This window comes from Candoia aspera, chromosome 15, assembly GCF_035149785.1.
Source record: "Candoia aspera isolate rCanAsp1 chromosome 15, rCanAsp1.hap2, whole genome shotgun sequence".
Classification (NCBI taxonomy): domain Eukaryota; kingdom Metazoa; phylum Chordata; class Lepidosauria; order Squamata; family Boidae; genus Candoia; species Candoia aspera.
The window spans coordinates 2,637,233-2,657,168 of NC_086167.1; the positions used below are offsets into that span (position 1 = coordinate 2,637,233).

The 19,936-nt window shown below is 50.5% G+C and overlaps 1 protein-coding gene across 1 annotated transcript in view; it reads left to right on the top strand.

Annotated features, from left to right (window-relative positions):
- Nucleotides 1-19,936, top strand: part of MSI1 (musashi RNA binding protein 1) — a 53,091-nt gene that overhangs the window by 12,683 nt on the left and 20,472 nt on the right. The window contains exons 5-6 of the mRNA XM_063315641.1: nucleotides 6,851-6,892; nucleotides 9,763-9,855. Coding sequence (XP_063171711.1) covers nucleotides 6,851-6,892; nucleotides 9,763-9,855 — 135 coding nt within the window. The remainder of the gene's footprint in view (nucleotides 1-6,850; nucleotides 6,893-9,762; nucleotides 9,856-19,936) is intronic.

Below are 19,936 nucleotides of genomic sequence, written 5' to 3' on the forward strand. Positions count from 1 at the left end.
AAGGCCATTGACCCAGGCCCCTGTCCCCTTTGATCCTCTGAGGGGCCCCAGGCCCCAGGAGAAAGAGCGAAATAGTACAGTAATATGTGCAAGGGTTAGGGAGTCCTGGATTCAAGCGCTGTTTTGGAGCGGAGCTCATCTGGAGCCTCAGGGAATCCCAGGGAAGTGGGGCAGAAAATTCTTCATTCTTCTATTTTCCCATGGAAAATTTGCCATTTAAAAAATATCATTTTCCCCAGGAAAATTAATTAGCAGCATAATGAAGGGATACAAAGACTACTCAAATTGGATAGCACTAAAGTTATAATTAACTTTTTTTTTTTAAAAAGAAAAAGGTGATTATCTGTAGGAGGCAACCATGCATGTGTAATAGAGCTCATCGGGGCATGCTAAAAAGGGGACACGGATAGTTTTATCCTCTTTTATTATATTCCCCTTAAAATGTAAACAGTATCAGCAGGTGTCTGACATTGCTATGGAGGGTTATATTAACAGGTATGCTGATCTCAGAAAGCATTCCAATAAAGCTTGGAACTGAAAAAAAAACACTCCAATAAAGGAGTTTTTTGAATCTGGCCTTGAGGCCCCTGGAACAGGGCCATTCCACGCTCGGTTGTGTGAGAGCGAGCGGAAGCTGCGTCTCAGCTGCTCCAGCTCTTGCAGGGGACGGGGGGCAAAACAGACCCAGAAAATCCCCAATTGGGGGAGAACAACCCCCGTCCCCAGGACTCCCTGTAATCACCCTGGTCTGATCTGGGCCTGGGCTTTCAGCTCCCCTGCATGTGCAGTCAGCCAATGAACGGTCGTTAATGGTGGCCCTTTCCACACATTCCGGGAATCACAACGTGGCACACCGTGCCAGGGGCGCCACAGCGCTCAGCCGTCTGCTGGTAGCAGTGGTGTCGTGCCTGGGTGGCCTTCTCTTACGCTTCTTGCTGTCTGGCTGGGGCAGGGCCTCGCTGGCTTCTCCTGAGCTCCAAGAGCCAAGCAGGGTAGAACCTGGAGGGGAGGCCACTAGGATATCCCAGGCAGCAAATAGCTTCAGTGCTGCTGCAGAGAACACCGCACGCCCACCTCCCTGCGGTCGGCACGGACAGAGCTTGACTGGAGCCGATCTTTGCTTCCCACAAGTGCCATGGACGGTTTGGGGTGCTACACTGCGAGGAAAGGAGACCGGATGCCACTCGGGAGGAAGGTCACCAGAAGCCGCCTCCTCATCGGGAACCATTGGGGGGTGAGCAGCGTTTCCTCCATGCAGGCTGTCAGGAATTTTTCTTGGCCAAACATTGCCGTGCGTGTGCGCACATGTGCACGTGCGTGTGTGCGTGCACCTTCTAGGCAACTGCCTGGACAAGTCTCTGCAGTTTTCTTGGCAAGATTAAGAGTGCGTATATTGAAAGAAGTGTTTGTATAAAAAACAATTGTTTTATTGTGTCACAAATACAAATTATGAAAAAGGAGCAGGGCAGTAGGATCGTTGTGCTCGTTAATAAGATGCGAACAAGATGGACGCATGAGTCCAGGATGCATGATTCCTTCTGGCCTGGCGTCATGCCAGAAAGCGGTGAGAGGGACCAGGGCAAAAATTCAGGTTCGTTTCATTTCATTCTCATGAACTGAAATTTAAATGGACACAATATAACTGCATCAATCACATATTTAACAGTTTCCTTCCCGGTCACATTACAAATTAAAACTTGGTAACCACTTCGGAGTCTGCTGAAGTCCCATTTTCCAAGTTTAGGGAGATCACCTCTGCCTCTGGAACTCCAGCTTGTGTGGTGCTTCTGCATATGGGAAATAATTTTTAGAAGAAAGTCCGCTAAAGATTTGAGGGGATGGGCTAAAACTTGAAGGCTTGCCAGACTGACCTGGGCAGTTTTGTGCCGGGCGTGGCAGCCTGCTTAAAGGGAAATCCTACCCACGTGGCTCCTCTGTGGTTAAGTGTGATGTGCAAATTGAAGCAGGTGCCGCTTCGGGTTTACAAAACCAGAGTGGAAAACTGCGGCTATTTGCTGCTTTCCAATTCATGCAGATTGCTGGGTTGGGGTTGAACCAGGGAGGGCAGCACTCAGCTCAGTCTCCTAACTGGCTGATGAGATGCAACAGTGGTTCAGGTCCTCAGGAGCGAGTGCCCCACTTTTGGGGCCATATTGCAAACCTTCTGGGGGTTAAGGATGGGATGGGACCATTTCATTCGACAGCATTATCCCCATTGTGATTTTTTTGAAGCCCCAAATCATGTCAGTTTGCCGCTGAATTTTGGTGGCGTGTTCTTGAGATCTGTCAGGGGCCACAACCAGCCTCACCCGAGCTTGACCACTCACTGTATTTGGATGCATTCATACAACCTGATTAGGTCAGAGAAAGATCTAATGTCTGCGTTCGTGCAACAGGCTGAACTTTGGCTAGTTTTAGCCCTGGCGAGTCCCTTGTGACTTCATGTGATCGATGTGCTAAGCTCTTTTTATTGGTTTAGAGCAGTGTTTCTCAACCTTGGCAACTTTAAGATGTGTGCACTCCAACTCCCAGAATTCCCCAGGAGTCCATGCATGCCAGCTGGGGAATTCTGGGAGTTGAAGTCCACACATCTTAAAGTTGCCAAGGTTGAGAAACACTGGTTTAGAGTCCTGGAAAATGGCTTAATGTACTGATCAGTTAAGCATGCCCACGTGTGAATACAGCCTGTGTGTTCCTCATCTCCTTCTTTTACTTTATTTATTTAATTAAATAGGGCAGAAGAAGGGGAAAAAAGATAGAAAAAGCTGGAGTTGGGTGTTTGGCTCATGTGTCCTGTTGCAAGGCAATGTGAACAATTCTAACCCAGAAGGCAGAGTGGCAGGTTCTGACTCCCAGGTGTTTCAGAGGATGTATTGCGCAAAGCCAGACAGACAAATGCAACTCTAGGGAGGAATGTGTGGATTGGGGGTGATGATTGTATTTATGTATTACATTTATCCTCCAGGAAACTCCCTCCCCTCCATTACCCACCCCCTGCCCCCATAATGTTGCAAGATTGGCAGGAAAAAGTATGATTGTCCCAAAGTGATCCAAGAGATCTTCCATGCCCAAAGGTAGACTCGAATGTGATCCCCCCAACTCTTGTCCAGCCCCCGAGCCTTCATCACACTAGTCCCCTGCTCTTTCTCAGTCCTTCAGATACGTGGATATGAATTCCTAGAATTCCCAGGACTAACCATGATTGGAAACCTGGATTATGCCATACCATGTGCTCTGTTGTGGCATGGTTGTCATTCTCCTTCAGTGAAGCTGATGGGAATGGAACTGACCCAGTTTGGGTAAAATTGTGCCAGTAATGTTGCTTGTAGGAGGTATAGAGCAAATGGGGCTGTAGAGGGACTTCTCTATTGCCTCCTTTAATTTCAAGGATGTTACGATTCTGCTTGATTTTAGCCATTCTACCAATGTGCAGCTTTCCCCAAACAACTTTTTTTGGCCAGGAGTCTTGAGCAAGATTGCTCTGCTCAAATGTACTTTTTGTATTTTCCCCAAATCAGTTCAAATGTTTTTGGTAGTCCGAAAAGACTCTTAAAGGTATTTATCCAGCCTGTAGACTTAACATAGATGTTTCCTGTGGTCCTTGCTCCCTGAATCATAAATGAATAAATACACCAAAACAGAAAAACCTTTGGTTCTGGAAATTTTCTGATTCCAAGTTTTCCAAAATATCTGCATCGCTAGGGAAGGCAGCCTCTTTTGCTTTCAGCTGGCAGGAATGAACAAAATAGCACCAGGATTGTGCCCTTATCCAGTCCTGATTTCCCCATATGAGGACATCAAGATGTTTTGAACTACAGTTCCCATCAGTGAATGGGGGAGAATGCCATGGGTCATAACAATTGTAGTCCAGCCATCTGGAGAACATCACATTGGAGAAGGCTGGTTTCACTGAGTGTAATGATGTGGGTGCTACTCAGAGGTAAAAGTCCTGGTTGTATTCAGTGCAACTTGCTCGCAATACATGACTGAAGCCTCTGCCTGCCTTAACATTTCCTCTGGTGGTTTTGGTTGTTTTATCAGCTGTATCATATTCCATTTCGTGCAATGCCCTGCCTTGAAATCTAATATGATGGAAGTTGATGTCTGAATAAATTTTGAATTAAGTACAATGAAGCCATTCACTGAAGTGCACACAATAAATGCCAGGTATCTAGATTTGTTGTCAGTGTGAGTGATGTGGAGATAAATGTCTCCTCATGCCTCTTTTTGGGGAGAAGGCATGGTCCAGCTTCGTGGCAGCTGGGGGCAGCTGGAGGCCTAGATTCCTAGCAATGAGTGAAAGGAAAGGAGGCCAACTAATAAATGAAAGGAACAACAATGAAAAAAGGGGGAGGATGTCTCCTCCTTGCCAGCTGGTGGTCCAAAGAAAGCCAGGGAAACCTTGCAGTGTTGCATGAGCCGGAAAGGTCTTTAAAAACACCGGTGTCTTTGTTGGCTTTGTGCCCCTGGAGAGGACAGTGTCCGCTTTCATGGGACAGAAAGTCAAAGCAGAGGGGAGCGTTAAGTGTGGGAGGTGCTGGTGGGTGCCCTCTCAGCAAAGCTGAGGACACCAGAAGGAATTTCGTCACCCAGGGCTTGGATTGGAGGAATGCATGAACCTTCACCATTACCTATCAGTTTTCACTTAATTTGACAAAAGAGAACTTGCATTTGAAATGTTTTCCTTTTTCTTTTAAATAATTTTACATGCACACACACACACACACACACACGTATATATTCATATTCAAAGTAAGTGTGAATAGGAAAAAAAAAAGGGAAAGGAAAAAACAGATACAGAAAATAAAAAAATAATAAAAAACCCAGAGAACATACTGTATATAAAGAAATGGCTTCCGGTATCCCTCTCGGCAGTTATATATACAGTTCTCATCAAACCGCTCTCTCCAATTTCATGATAATTCCCTTCCTTCTATAACCTATTCTAATCACCAAAAACGTAAATCATACCTTTGAAATCTTTTTCAGAGGAAAAGAGAATCTTTTATGGGTGGAAGGTGGCATTCTTGAAGGCATTTCGTGGCCAAGGATATAACTGTGTGCATGAATATCCTGTCTTTGATGGTATAGTCCTCTCTCCAGCAGTCCTCGCCCCCCCCCAGCTCCCCACCCCGCAAGACTCAGAGAGGGAACACCTGTGGGGGGCATCCTTAACAAATGCTTGGGAGGTTTTCAGGAGGAGGCTGGAAGCCCCCCCGGACGGATGGCATAAGGGTTTTGCTGCCCATGGCAGAGGGTTGGACTAGATGATCCTTGGGGTCCTTTCCAGTTCTATGATGCCATGCTCCCAGGGGCGCCACACATAGGGCGCCATCACGCAAACGCCACAGTGACGGACCTGCGTCACCCTGTGGTGATGCAAGTTCTTAAGTCACGGTGTTTTGGGGATGATGTCATCGCACCAGTGTGCCCCTTGCCCCCCCCCGCCCATTCCTTTCTCATAAAGCTGCTGTGAGCACGGGGAGATGGGGAAAGGGGGAGAAATTCTCCTGCGTCGGAGAAACCATCCACTCTGCTGGTCTGCCCACACATTGGATGGGGAGTTCTGCCCATTCTGGTCGGCTGCATTATCAACTGTGGTGCATTGGCGAGGTGAAGGTGGCCAGCTCCGCCGGGAGAGGGCCCTGCCTTCCAGGGGCCTGGCAAGTCTCGGGAAAAAGCGGGAGCCAAGCCGAGCTGGTTCACTTGAGGGCGGCCGCCTCCAGCCCTCGAAGAAAACCACCTCCGTTTCTCCTGCAGGGCAGGGGGGGGCTCCTCTCTGTGAGGGAGGCGGGGACGCGGCAGCCCCCCTTCCTCCTCCTGCTGGGGGGCTCCCTTCACCCCTCCCACCAGCCTGTACAGGCCCAGCCCTGAATCGGTTTTTGCTCTTCCTGGAGCATCAGCCACAGCAAAGACGCCCCTCCTTCCAGCTGTTGTTGGTCAGTAAAGCGGCAGCAGAGGGCACTGAGTGCCGCCTCCCTTCTCAGGTGAACATTTGGGAAAACAGAAAGTCCTGAGGGGGGGGCTCTTTAGTCCCTCCAGTTCCTCCCCACCCCCTCAGAGCAGGAATCCAAATTGACGCATCCCAACGAGCAGTTGTCCGGCCTCTGCTTGACTGCATCCAGCAAAGGGGACCTCCCTCCAATGCTGATTTCACTGCCAAATGGCTTGTTCTGGAAGGAGAAAGTCTTCCCTGTCCCTCTGTTGCAACCCGCAACTCTCTGCAACGTAAATCTGTGATTCCACATGCTATACTCTAGAACGGGCCTTGAGTTTCTTCTGTGTGAAATCTTCTCACGTTCTGGAAGACTGACCTTCTGGTACCCAAAGTGAGGTCTGATCAGTGCAGAATGTAATGGAACTATTACCACTTTCCATGATTTGAAACACCACACTTCCAAAAGCTGCCCTTGCTTTTTTCGCTGCCATACCCCTCTGCCAACTTGCATTCAGCTGGTGATCAGTCATGGTCCCCAAATCGTTACCCCACCTGTGCATTGGATTTTTTCTATTCTTAAGTGAAGGCCTGTTCATTTCTATTTACATTTCATTCATTCTTTCATTTTCTGCCCAGTTCTCTAATTCTCAAAATTTTTTTGAATAGCCACATCTACCAGGAAGTCCTGCACAAGTTCCACTTTCATGAATGGGAGCTAAGGGCAACTGCGGACTGCATCCTGCCTTTTGACTGTTATACCCAGCAAGTTGTCATATCCTTTGTCGTGGATGTTCTTTTATGCTGCTGTGTTATTGTTCTGTATAATATGCTGGAGGATATTTGCTCCCCCAGTAGAAGCTGCAGGCACCCTAACTTGATTGAAAAAGTACGTTCTTCTTGTTTCTCTTTCAGATTGACCCAAAGGTCGCCTTCCCGCGCAGAGCACAGCCTAAGGTAGGTACAGTTTATTAATGTAACTGTTTTATTTTTATTTATTTTAAAGAAAAAACAGTATGTTGGTCTTCAGAACAAAAGTTTTCCTAAGACAGTTTGCATGACGTTATCTATGTACTACATTTGCATGACATTATCCATCTACATCAGTGTTTCTCAACCTTAGCAACTTTAAGATGTGTGGACTTTAACTGGCTAGCTGGGGAATTCTGGGAGTTGAAGTCCACACATCTTCAAGCTGCCCAGGTTGAGAAACACTGCTCTAAAAGGAGCTGCCATTTTTATTTCTGAAGGGTGTCAGTGGGGTCCAGGGAATTGCAGCTGACTCTGGAGCAGAGGTGGGCAGATGTTTGGGGGGGTCGGGGGCTGCAGCTCAGCCCCTCACCTTCCTAGCATTAGGAGGGACACACCCAGTGATGCTGTGATGTCATGGAAGGTGCAGGGCCATATTTTTCATCTCTTTTTGATTTGGAGGGTGGATTAGCCTTGCGAGGTAGTCCAGACAAGAAGAACAATGAATGAATCCTAGCTCTCTCTTTATTGTAAGGTTAAATTAACAGAATCTTGCAAGTCTGAAATTATCTCTCCCCTCCTTTCCTTTTACTCTCCGGAAAACTAGGCAGGGTCCCTTCTGAAACGCTTCCCATGTCCCTTTTCCTTCTGTGGACTGAGGTACCTAGATGGTGGTCTAGTCTGCAGCTCTTCCTCATGCCTCTCAAGGTCATTCCCACAGACCATTACAATTAGTGTAGGAATTTATTTGTTCATTATTAGATTTATATCCTGCCTTTATTTTATATGACTCAAGGTGCTGTAAATAATGCCCCCACCTCCTATTTGCCCCACAACAGCCACCCCGTGAGGTGGGTTGGGCTGAGAGAGAGGGACTGGCCAAAGGTCACCCAGCCGGCTTCTGTGCTAGTCCAGCACCATAACCACTACACCAAACTGTCTCTCGCAAAACGGAATAAGAGGCTTCTGGGAAACCAACTACCCGTCACGGCCCTTAAAACCCCACCACTCCCCCAAGCATCCCCAAATGGCATCACTGGTTTGGTGAAGCAACTTGGGGTCACTCAGGGACTGCAGGCGCTCGCGTAGCCTCCCAGGTGCCAGAGGCAGGATTGGCCTTGGGTGCAGCTTGCCAGCTTCCTCTTGTTTTAAATTAGAATAATTGGAGAGCAGTGGTGAAGGCACCAGGCTGGAAACTGGGAGGCTGTGAGTTCCAGTCCCGCCTTAGGCACAAAGCCAGCTGGGTGACCTTGGGCCAGTCACTTTCTCTCAGCCCCAGGAAGGAGGCAATGGCAAACCACTTCTGAAATCTTGCCAAGAAAACTGCAGGGACTTCTCCAGGCAGTCTCCAAGAATCGGACACAATTGAACAATTAAAAAAAAAAGTTTAAAAAGGCAAAAAAGCCGGATGAGACCAGGCAGCCTGATGGCACCAAAAGAGATCCCTGCAGAGACCAATATGTTTCTAACCATGAAGGCCACATTCCTCCATCAGGTGAAGCCCTTGTTCCAGAAGATCACCGTCTAAAATCTGAGAAAGGAAACCACAGAAAACGGGGTGGGGTGTGCGTGCAGAAGTTCAGCCGGGGAAGCATGGAGTTTGGATGCTCTCCTTTCCCATCAAGGGATCTCTGCTGAGCAATTCTGATATAGGGGCCCCCTCCTCCAGATGCCTAGAGGCTGCTGGGCTCACGGCACAAAGGGGTGACATGGGGAGGTGGCCGAGCGAATCAGGTAGCCCAAGGAACAGCTCCTCTGGCTCAGGGCTGGAAGTGGGTTAATTCCATTAAGCAGTTTGGTGACAGAAGGTATTTTGCTGGGCGGGGTGGGTGGGTGAGGGCTTTCCAAGACTGAGAATTGCAGTGGATTAACTCTGCACTCCGTTGGGTCGAGCGGATTTTTCTTGCAGAGCGAAGGCAGCGGGCCAGGGGGGAGCTGGTTTCAAGACCCTCTGGGACCCTTCGGGGACAAGGTGCTCTCGAGCTGGAAACGGGGGTTCCTGCTGTTGTCTCTTCCAAAATGCACTTTGGCGTGTTGTGTCATCTCCCTTGTTCTCTCTCCCCCATCTGTTACGATGTTTAGATCGCTTTCCATTAAAGTGAAAGCAAAGTATAATAAATCCAGTACTGTAAAACCATACAGTGCACAATTCAACATTTAGAGCAATTCAGAATTTAATACCAAATAAATCCACACAACATTACAAACAGCAAAACTGTAAAAGAGCCACAGCCACAAAGACAGAAACGCGTGAAATGACTCAGAGTTTGGCCTAACTCCTTTCCGTTTGCCAGTGATGCTGAAAAGCATGCCAATCCCACAATTTTCTACAATTGATCAGATGGAAAGACTTTGGCCCTAGGATAACATGCTGGCAGCAGCAGGGATTTGACCGTAGGGCACCGCTTGGCCCCTGGGCTCTTTCCAAAAAGCCTTCTGGGACAGGAGTGGACAGAAGCACCAGGTGGAAGGAGGGAGGGAGGCCACATCAGAAATGACCTTGCTGACAGGAGAGCTGGGCCTTGCCTCTGAGATACTGCCCTGGGTTGTGACGTTTCACAAGATGCTGCTGGCTGGTTGGCTCTTTTGCTTTGTGGTTGCAAACCAGGCCCAGCGTGGGAGCACATTGGTTGCAGCACAAGTTCTCAGCTTCAGACCTTGACTTCTTTAAGTAGCTCACGGAAAGTCTCCTGCTTGGAAATGCTGCAGAGCAGCTGCCTGCACTGACTGGATGGTGGTTAGGTTTCTTTCCATCTAAGCCTGCTGTGGGACCATCTCTGGCAAAAGTATTTTTCTCTGGATGAACGACTTTGGAGATGAATCCTGCACTGCAGCCTCTTCCGTTTTCTCTTTTCTAGATGGTAACCCGAACTAAGAAAATATTTGTGGGCGGCCTGTCTGTGAACACCACCGTGGAGGATGTAAAACAATATTTTGAGCAATTTGGGAAGGTAAGCAGTTCAGGTCAGGCTGGGAATAAACTGTGTTCTTCTTAAGCTACGATCAGGAACAGTTTCAAGAGTCACCCCGTTTCCTCCAGGATGTCGGGGCACTGAAGTTTGCCGGGGGGTGGGGGGGTGGGAGTGCCTGAAGACGGTTCAGTATTCCTGTCAAACTACAGTTCTCAGGTTTCTGTGGTGGGGAAGCCCAAAGAAGAGCACAAACACTATAACATCTATTAGAAATAGATCTATTTCATTATACTGGCAGAAGCTAATTTAAAATCACCATTATAGCCAGGGGCATCTGCAGGGGGAGGGGCGTCCAAAGAGTAAATATGGCAGCCGCAACCACCATTTCATTCAACCCCCACCCCAACACCCCTGATTATAACTTCAGCATCCTGTGCAGTTCACTGCAGAATATAATTAGGAGTTGACTGAGGCTGGGGCTAATCAAAAGATGTGCCACCAATTAACCAGCAATCCTCCCCTCCCCCGTCCCTTTGCTTTTTTTGGCAGAGTTTGACAGGGATAAATCAGGAAAGGAAGGATCTTTTTCCTTCTCTCTCACACCCAGGAATATAAGTGCTGCAACCTGTAATTACTGCGGTAACAACCACAGATTGTTCTTAAAGTCATAACTAGTGTTGCCACCTGAAAGTTTGGTGGCTCCAACTTTTGAGGAAGTTTTGAAAGGCCTCTTGTCAATTGTGTGTTGCAATTGAACTGTGGTAGCCTGGACTTCAGGGCGGCTATGGCTTATATCCGGTTGATGCCCTATAGATGGGTCAAACTTCAGCTACCATGGCCCTCCCCCACCTTTTTTTGTCCTCCTCTCTGCTCATTCCAAACACTATGGGCTGGCACAAAACTTTTGGGATCTGAGCTGGAAAGGCCAAATGGCGCATTCCTAACAGACAACCTTCTTGCAGGCCAACGGTGCTGCTGGCAGCGTCATGACATTGCTGGAAGGGTCAAAGCCAACATTTTGGGGCTATCTTGAAGGGGGTTGGGTTGTTTAAAGAGATTATGCCTAAAACTCCAATGAGGCCTGCCAGCTCCAGGTTGCTCAAGGCCCACAGAAAGGGTTCTGGGAGCTGTGTGTGTCCCACAGCCAAAGGTTGTCCATCCTAAGGGGTTCTTGACCTCTGCAAGATGATTTCCTGGAAAACAACCCTGGCATTGGTCTTGTTTGCCCCCCCCCCTTATTTATTTTTATTTATTTATTAAATTTATATCACTGCCCATCTCCCCCAATAATTTGCTGCATGATGCCCCCTTTTCTCCCTGAATCCATGGGGTTCCAAGTATTTTATTTTGAGTTTTCATTGTTCAACAAGCCATCCTCCTACTCCATACATTGTTGGAGGCTTTGAACATTTTTGTTCTTGGCATTTTATTTTATCCATTACTTTATTTTTAAAAGGATAGATAAAATGAAAGGCGCCACCCTTCAGTATATGGATATTTTCAGTAATGTAGTCTAAAAGCAAAGCAATAATAAAAAGGAACTGTATGCAAGGATAAAGCTACAGATTAAAATTGCAGCATTAAAGCCATTTTTAAAAGTTTGGAAACTGGGTCAATAAAGGTCTTTGGAGCCAAAACTATTGTGAAGCCTTTCTGGGATGAGGGGGAGCCGTTTCCTTAGTGAGCACCTGCCTCAGTTCAGACAATAAAGTCTTTCAAAGAAGTGTCTCCAAAAATATTTGGTAGGTGGATTCCACCTGGAGTTCTGCTTTGAAGCTGAGCCCTTGTTCTTTGAATCATGTGGGGAACCAAGTGGAGGGACCCACTAAGCAGTTCAGGTTAACAGCCTGGCAGTTGCCCATTGAGCCAACGTAGTGGGCCACCCGCCTGCGGAATTGGCGAGCTGTTGGCTTGATGTAGCGTCTTGGCAGCCAGCTTCTTTCCTTCTGAAGGGGGAGAGAGCCCTTGATGGGCTTGCCTAGGTTAACTTGGGTCAGCGTGAGCACCCCGACTGGGTCAAAGAGCGAGGCTTGTGCTGGACATTGCTGAAAGATAGGCCTTGACTAAGTAGAGTGGGAAGAGTGCTTGGCTGGAATTGTCTAATGGGATTTTTATTTTATGAGGGGGCAGTGAGAGCAAGAAAGGGGCAGGATGGTGGATCCCTTCCTCCCCCAAGAGGTCTCCCCCATCCAGCTCGTAATCTTCAATATTCTTGTTTGGAAATAAATTACTTTTAAGTGAGAGTTGTAAAGATCTTTGTGCCCTATGTGAAATGCAGGGAAGGTTTTCAGAGCTGCCCCTTGGGAGTTTTTCCCTCTGCTTCCCTGCCCCTGCTGTTTTATACATCTGTGGGTGTGAATCAAGACTGGGATATATTTTATCTCCTCCAGCCAGGTGGGGAGCACTAAAAATGGGCCAAAAATGAGGGGAAAGGTGGATTTTGCCTGGATTCAGGTGTTGCATGAGGCCCTGGCCTGGTGCGTTTGGTTCTGCTCTGGCAGGATGGATATTCCCAGCCATTGTGCTAAATAAATCATGGTTTCTAGCTCAGTGTTATATGAGGACCATTGTGGCTTGGTCTAACAATGCTCAGTAGGCTAAGGATCCAGATCAGGATCTGCAATTCGAAAGCAGAGAAGGGCCAGTCAGTGACCAAGAGCGGAGGTCTTCTTCTCCAGGGTGGACCCAGTCCAGTCAAACACCTTGTTGGGAAAGCCTGTTGAGCAGAACCCTTCGTTGCCCTGGTGCCAGGTGCCTGGGCAACTGCTGTCTGTCCCCTAGCTGCTTATGGAGAGGATCTTGCATGTGTGGTGCCTGGCACCTTCAGTTTCTCCTGTTCCCCGAAAAGCCTTCTGGGGATGAACTTTTCTTGAGCACTCGCTGAATCCCGCAGGCGCTCCAACTTTCTGCTCGGCCAAAGTGGTCGCTCCCTTGCTGCCAGGTCACCAGGGATTCAGGGGCTAAATTCTCTTCTGTGACGTTGCTTCCACAGAGCACCTCCTTCTGTGGCCGTGGATGCCCTATGGTCAGTAGTTGGCACTGAAGGGGCACTTTCGTGTCCCAGCACCCCATAGATCAAAGGTACAGATACAGTGTGTAGCTCCCCCCCTTCTGTCTTCCAACTCAGGAATCACAAAACCAGCCTCATCCCCTTCTTTTCTCTATTCACGTAGTGCGCCCGAATACTTTTGTAGATGAATTCTCATTATGTGTATAGTTAGACTTAGATTTAGGAAAAAATACATCTCCGTTGCTGTTGTTCTTTTTTCTTTTTTCATCCTCCCCCTCCACTGCTGTGCTAATTTTTTGTTTGTAGCTTTGAAAATCACAATGTAGATTGCAGTACCCATATTTAGCAGCTGTCTATCTGCATACTTCCAAATTATAACAGTCCTGTTGCATTAGTGTATAAATACGTTTAGTGAAAAAAATAAGCGGTTTGCGTATATTTCTCCTCCATTCCCTTTCCCCCCACGAGATTCCAGGTTTGTTGCTGCCAGAACGGTCAGGAATCTGAGAACCTGATCAGCCTTTTCCCACCCAGTTGTTTCTAGTCCTGAGTGATGCTCGAGATGTTAGGAAGAGGCAAGCCCAACTTGGAAGAGTCCAGCCTTCGGCCTGTCTTTAAATACCTGCCCCGTCCAGCCCTGAGGCGTGGCAAACTCCTGCGATCCAGCTATGCTACCAGGCTGGCCCAAGAACCCTTCCTGAAGGCTCTTCCCCTGCTCCTAGGGGTTGGAGATGAGAAACCAGGATTCGGCAAGTCCTGAATGGTGGCTTAGCTGCACGTCTAGGAGCTGCCCACTCTCCTAATGCTGCAGAACGTCAGATAAGCGCTAGAGAGCTGAAAGGATCCTTTGCTGTGACCTGGTGGTCATCGGGATTTTTGCAGCCTTATTGTTTCCTCCTCTTAGGGAATGTACCACATGCTTCCAAAAGCTGAGCTGGCCATGCGTTGCCCTAAGGGGAGTCTGTCTGAGGGTTGTGGGGATGTCTTAATTTCCCTAGAGCACACACCCTTGATCAGAGCAATGGATCTCAGGAACCAGTGCCTAGAAATCACTGCTTACGCTACCTCTGCAAAACCAAATCACACCAACGGAAAGGACATTGCCTGATTACGTGATGCTTTATTTATTTGTTGGATTTACATTCTACTTTTTCCTCTGGGAAGTCGCGAGAACCTAAGGAATTCCTTCATTTGGTTGCAGCAACATACCTGCAGTCATCCTGAGTCACAGAGCCTGGGTCTCCTCCTTATAATACAGTGCAGGAATGTTTCAGAAAGAGACCAGTTAAGGTGGGGGTGACCACGGGGTGGGGGGGTGAAAAAAGTCAACAGGCATACTTAAGGAGTGGGGCTTGGATTGCTCAGCTGCCATCTTTTCAACAGAAGTGGTACAACAAGCCTGGCCTGGGGGCAGAGGGGTCCCAACTCCCATCCTCAGGCTGCCTTGAATGTGTTCAGCCTCGCCCTCCCGGCTGACAGCAGCAGGGCTGGCTGGCGAGTCCAGGGCAGGCATTTGAGGGTGGGTGCCCCCCGTGCCTGGCTTGGTCAACGGAGCAGGGTGTTCCCGCTATTGCCCGCCTGGTTCCAATTCAGGCCCCTGGAATCTGTCCAGGGTCGAGATTTGGAGCTGGCTGAGCATGAGCGGGCAGGTGCTTCTCTTGATCCTCTCTCTGGGCAGCTGGTTCACCGAGGGAAAGTCCTGGTCTTTGCTGAAGGTCAGACCTATAAAGGGCCTTTGTTGCCAGCCTCCCTCCTCCTGAAAGAAGGTCCCTCGGTTTCCCCCCGAAAGGCTTGCTAAGCATGGAGAGGGGACTCAGGCCAAGCGAACCTTCTGTTCCTTTTTGCTGGGGAGCAGGACCGCCCCCCCCATACCTTCCGCTTTGGGGATTTTAAAAAAAGCTGCAATTGTAAAATCTCCTCTGAGGCAAACTCGACTCCGAGTGACAGCGTGAACATATCCATGGAGTTTTCTTGGCAGCCATGACAAAGCACTTTGCAATTGCCAATTCTTCTGGGATTTTTTTTTTCATGTAACTATAGTCTCAAATTTCCTGGTGGTCTCCTTTCAAAGTCATCAGATCCAGCTTTTTGAGATCAGCCAAGGTCTGCCATGTAAAAAACTAAACAAGTCAGAGAGAAGGCCGGGGTAGAATTCTTGGCTCACTGCTGGTGTTGTATATACAGGGAAGTGATTTGCACAGATATTACGCGATCCGGTCTGCGGTCGTGCAGCCACAGAAGTTTTACTTCACCTGCTGTTTGTGAAGGCTAGTCTGAGTCTTGGGTATTGGGAGGTGGCGTCTTGAATTTGCCCACTTGCCTGTCAGTGGCTGATGGGATTCCAGTACAGATGAGCTGGAAGGGAGACCCTCTCGCCCGGCCCCCCGCTCAGTTCAAGAACACACCGAACCCTCTGTCCTAACAGTCAGGAATCACGCTGAGACGAGGAATAGGTCTGTGTCTCTCTGAATGGCTGCTTGATTCCTCAGTACTACGCATGCATTTTCCCCCTGGATAGAGGCCCCCTCCTGCTCGCCATCAGTGCTCATGACACCCTCCCTGACGTGGCCCTCCAGCCCTGTTGGAAGCCTCCAGCCAGGGGAGCCTACTGGGCTCCACTGCTTCCCATCAGGAAACGCCCCTCCTTTTGAATTGGAGCTGTGGCCCCAGGGTCACCGAGAACAGGGACAGCCCTCCTGCACAGGACGGTCACTTAGATCCTTGCTGACCGTTTCCCCTTCTCTTCCTGCGAGCAGCTGCTGCTTCCTGGTTAAGCCCTCTTGTTTTCAGGTGAGACGCCCAGGCCCATCTCCCCAATTTCCTTGGCACGTGCCTTGAAGAAGCCTGCTAGTCTCCCCCAACCTGGCTTCCTGCACTGAGTGGGGGGAGTGAGAGGTGGCGTTTGGGCTCCTTCCAAGCTTAGGCTTCTGTATGGGGGGCACCAGAAGGCGTAAGGGCTGATGGAAACAGATCCGCAGCTCACTATGAAGGCAGGTCAGCAGTCCCTGGGGTGGAGAAACGTCCCTGGGGATGATGGTGTGTCTCTTGAATGGCTCCTCCCTGGGGAGAAGAGGGTCCGCTCCAGAAACCGAAACCCCAACCCTAACCCCTATCTGGTAAAGCTGCCAGGCCTGATCTGCAAAAACACAGACAGCCCCTGGAAGGCGGTCTTCTGTGTATCTTTGCTGCCCTCCCTGGCCACCCAGATGCAGCCCAGATCTCTTGGCCCCCTACCCAGATGCAGGCAGGCTACCCCTGTGGGCTATCAGGAGGTAGCCTCGCTCCTTTTGCGTGTTTTAAAAATAAAACCCAATATGATGCTTCTTTCTGAGTCCACCTCCAGAGAGGATGTCTGAAGGCAGAACGGAAATGCGCCAAGGGGAGCTGCTATTTATACCTGCTGTCTGTAAACTCTGGATCTGCCCATCCCACACGCTCAAGGGCACCTCCCTGCTCAATGCCTTTTTCCAGCAGGACGCCGAGGTGGATTATTTGGGGAAGAGGAGACACTGGAAGGCACCTCCCACCCTTCCTCCTCTCTGCGAGGGTTACATCATCTAATGACCAGGCGGGCTGGGCTGTTCCAGCCTCACCAAAGGGCTGCCTCCTCTGGGCAGGCCGGTTGCTTTCTGGGTTGCCAGACCGGCTCCCTCCATCTTGGAGGACAAGCGTGTGCAGAAGGTGGCACCGTGAGAGGCCTCAGCCTCCCTGGAGGAAGCCAGCCGGGGCCCATCTGGGCTCCCTGGCATGGTTAAGAGATGATGTGAGCTCAGCCAGGCAGAGGGATTTTTGGTTCTCAGTGCCACTGACCCACCTGTGTTCTCACCACCACGTTCTGGATCATTTGTAGCTTCTGGATCATCTCCAAGGCTGCCCCAGCCTGGTGGTGGTCCTGGTTTAGCACAACTGGCATACCAGCCAAAGCTGGGCAAAGCCCTCCCTGTTGTAAACTGGGAGCTCCAGTGGTGGGAGAGCTCTGGCAACTGGGTAGGTTGGATGCCTAATGAATTCAGAAAGAGCCCGTGGATGCAGGTTTGGCTTGCACCCCACGGCAAGGCTTACTCTGCATTGGCACGTGGCAGCGGCAAATCGAAGACAGCAGAGAGGTAGGCCGTTTGCGGTGCTGGATTTCCAGAAGAGCCTTTGGAGATGATAACAGAATAACTCTGGATTATGTTCAGGAACAAAACCATTCCTGCAGAACTGGAATGCTGGTTTATGGCTCCTTCGTGCCCACCACTCTTTAAATTTCCCCATGGAGGAGTAGGCAGTCCCTCTTACCTTTACTATGAGCTGCGAAGTGGGTGACCCTAAGATGCACCAGACTACGGTCACCCACGGGGTTGGCTGGTGGTCTGAAAGTAGTGGATTATCTCAGTTTCAGGAGATCACTGTTGGTTACAGGTTGACCCCCTGCTGGGCTGTGTGTCTAGTTGAGGCTTCTGTCCCTGGAAGGGGCCTTTTTTGAGGTTGGAAGCAAGCCCCGCTGCACGGAATGGGGCTTAATCCTTGGCAAACGGGTGGTAGGCTTGCAGCTTAAGAAGTTAAACTAGCAGAAGTGCAGTGTTTGTATCTGTAGTATGACTTTTGTAAGGTAGGAGCTAAGTGTTACAGGAATGCATGGGCTCAGATCATGGGGGTCCACACCATAGGTCAAAAAAGTCAAGATGGCAACCAGGAGAGTGCAATCAAAGCTCCGCTTGTAAATATAAAAAACGGGGAGATTCGGTTGCATTCTCCTGGTTGCCTTGACTTTTTTGACCACACCCTGCAGACACCCCTGGGTCTGATAATGTACGGGTGCCCTACAGTTATGAGTAACTTCTAATAGTAAGTCTGTAGGAGTTGACTGGTGTTTCTTCGTAAATGTCTCCTTCCTGCTGTAGCGTAAACGAAGGTGCAGGTCTTGACCACAGAGTGGCTAAACCAGTTGCACTGCGTGGCCTCTGCGCCTAGACTGTAATCCCTGGGCCTGAATCTGGAAAGGCGGTGACACAACCTTGGGCAGTTGGGCCACCTGCACTGCTCCGGCTGGACCTCTGTTCTTGGGCAGTTGGGCCACCTGCACTGCTCTGGCTGGACCTCTGTCCCCAGACCTGGCTCTGAAGGGGCCGCTAACGGCCCCTCTCGCAGAATGTCTCCTGGCCCTTTGGCTCCAGGCGGCCTTCCTGAAGGAGGGGAGTGGTGCAGGGGTGCCTCGGGGGGAGCAGAGGCCCAGGCTGCGTTGGGGAACCTCCTGGCCAAGAACGTCTCAACTGCCGCCGCACTCAGGGAGGCGCTCGAAGGAGGCCGTGGCCCTCCGCTCTGCACCCGGAGAAGGCGGAGGAGGCGAGGGGAAAGGCACCTTCGTCCCCCATCACGTGGCTGCAGAGAGGGAGAGGGAGGCTCGCCCGGCAGGCCACCTTTGTGCCCCGTCAGCACTGCTTTGCGAAGAGGGCATTCGAGCTGGTGCTAATCGGATCCAGCAGCTGGGATTGGAGGGCAGGGTTGCCACAGCAACCGGCCCCAAGAGAAGCCATCCCCGACAGCCTCTTTTGTCTGGGCCTCTCTCGGGCGTTGGCACGGCCGGCCAGCGCTGCCCCTGGAGAAGAAAGGCTCCGGAGGATGAGCCGGGGAGCTGCGGGGCGCCGAGAGGGGCTCAGCCCGCAGGGGCGCCCAGCAAGCAGCTGCCACAATAGCCCCCCACCGGGGGCTGCCACTCACGCTTAGCGCTTGGACGCCTGAGCTTGGCAGCCGGGCCACTAATCCTTCCTCCCGGCCCTGAGTTTCCATGGACACGTGAGCCGGTTAGGACAGGCAGGCTCGCTGGGAGAGAAGGTGCCTTGGCCGTCCATAGGGCATGCTGGCTGGACCGCCATTGGCTACGTCCCGGCCTTCGCCTCTTCCCTCTGCGGCTTGCCAGCATGGGCCTTGCCTAAAGTGCCCTTTCCCTGGCCTCGTAGCTGGCGCATGGCCTCTTTCCCCTGGAATTGGGAGACTGCTGCAAGATGTCACCCCAGCTCTGCTGCTGCTTCAGGGAGCCTCCCCTTTTCTGCTTTGGATCTCAGAGCTTTTCGATGCATCTCCCCTGAGAGGATGCTTGGGAGGGATTCCTTTCTTCAAGGATCTTCTGGCCTGCACTTGCCTCTTGGGCTGCAGAGAGTTCTAGGAGGCACTAAAGCTCAGAGGGAGAGCCCGTTTGGCGTGGTGGTTAAGGCACCAGGCCAGAAAACGGGAGGCCGTGAGGTCTGGTCCCACAGGGAGGCATTGGTGAACCACTTCCAAAAATCTTGCCAAGAAAGCTGCAGGGACTTGTCCAGGCAGTCGTCAGGAGTCAGCACTGACTTGAAGCCCCCCCCCCCCCAAAATGCCCAGTGGGTCGGTTGTGGGCCTGAATTTCAAAATCTGGGCCCTTGCATCCTCCTGAGGCCACACAGATTGGGAGTTGTTTGGAGGGAAGCAAAAGCTGAAATTCTCACCCTGAGGGCACCCTTGCCTGAGAGGCTGCCAGTCAGGCATTCCTGGGTCTGCAGCAAAGTTGCATGTCAACGTCCTGGGTGCCCAAGGAGCACCAGTCCCTGCCCCAACAAGGCCTGGCATTAAATGCCCTGTGCTATTAAAAGTTTCCCTCTTGCCAGCAGAGATTTCCACCCCAGGTGCCTGCTGGCAAACCGGGTAATCTTCTTTGCTCCTTTCCGGCTTTCGGTGCCCGGTGCTCCAGAGCCTCAGGACCTTCCCACCGTGATTTTGCTTGGCCTGGCTGTGGACTTGAGCCCTGACCTGAACAGAAGGTCCATTGTCTGCCTTCTACCTCCCCTCACCCCATCTGGCCAGCCTGCGTCATTCAGGAGAGCCAGTTTGGATGTTCTGTGCGAGAGAGTGGTGCAGGGACGGACTCGGGAATCCACGCTCCTGACTTGTCTGCCGCCACACAAGACCCAGTTTGGCTTCTTGAAATGCCTTCCACGGAGGGCTGGGCGGCCGAGCAGCTAGGGGGTTGGCCTGGTGGAGACTTTTCAGGAACTTCGCCAGAGTTACCAGCCTTTTAATGGACACAGTGGTGCCCTGGCTCCAAATTTTAGATTTCCCCCCCAAATAAGCCCACTTCTTGACACGGTTCTCATATTCTGC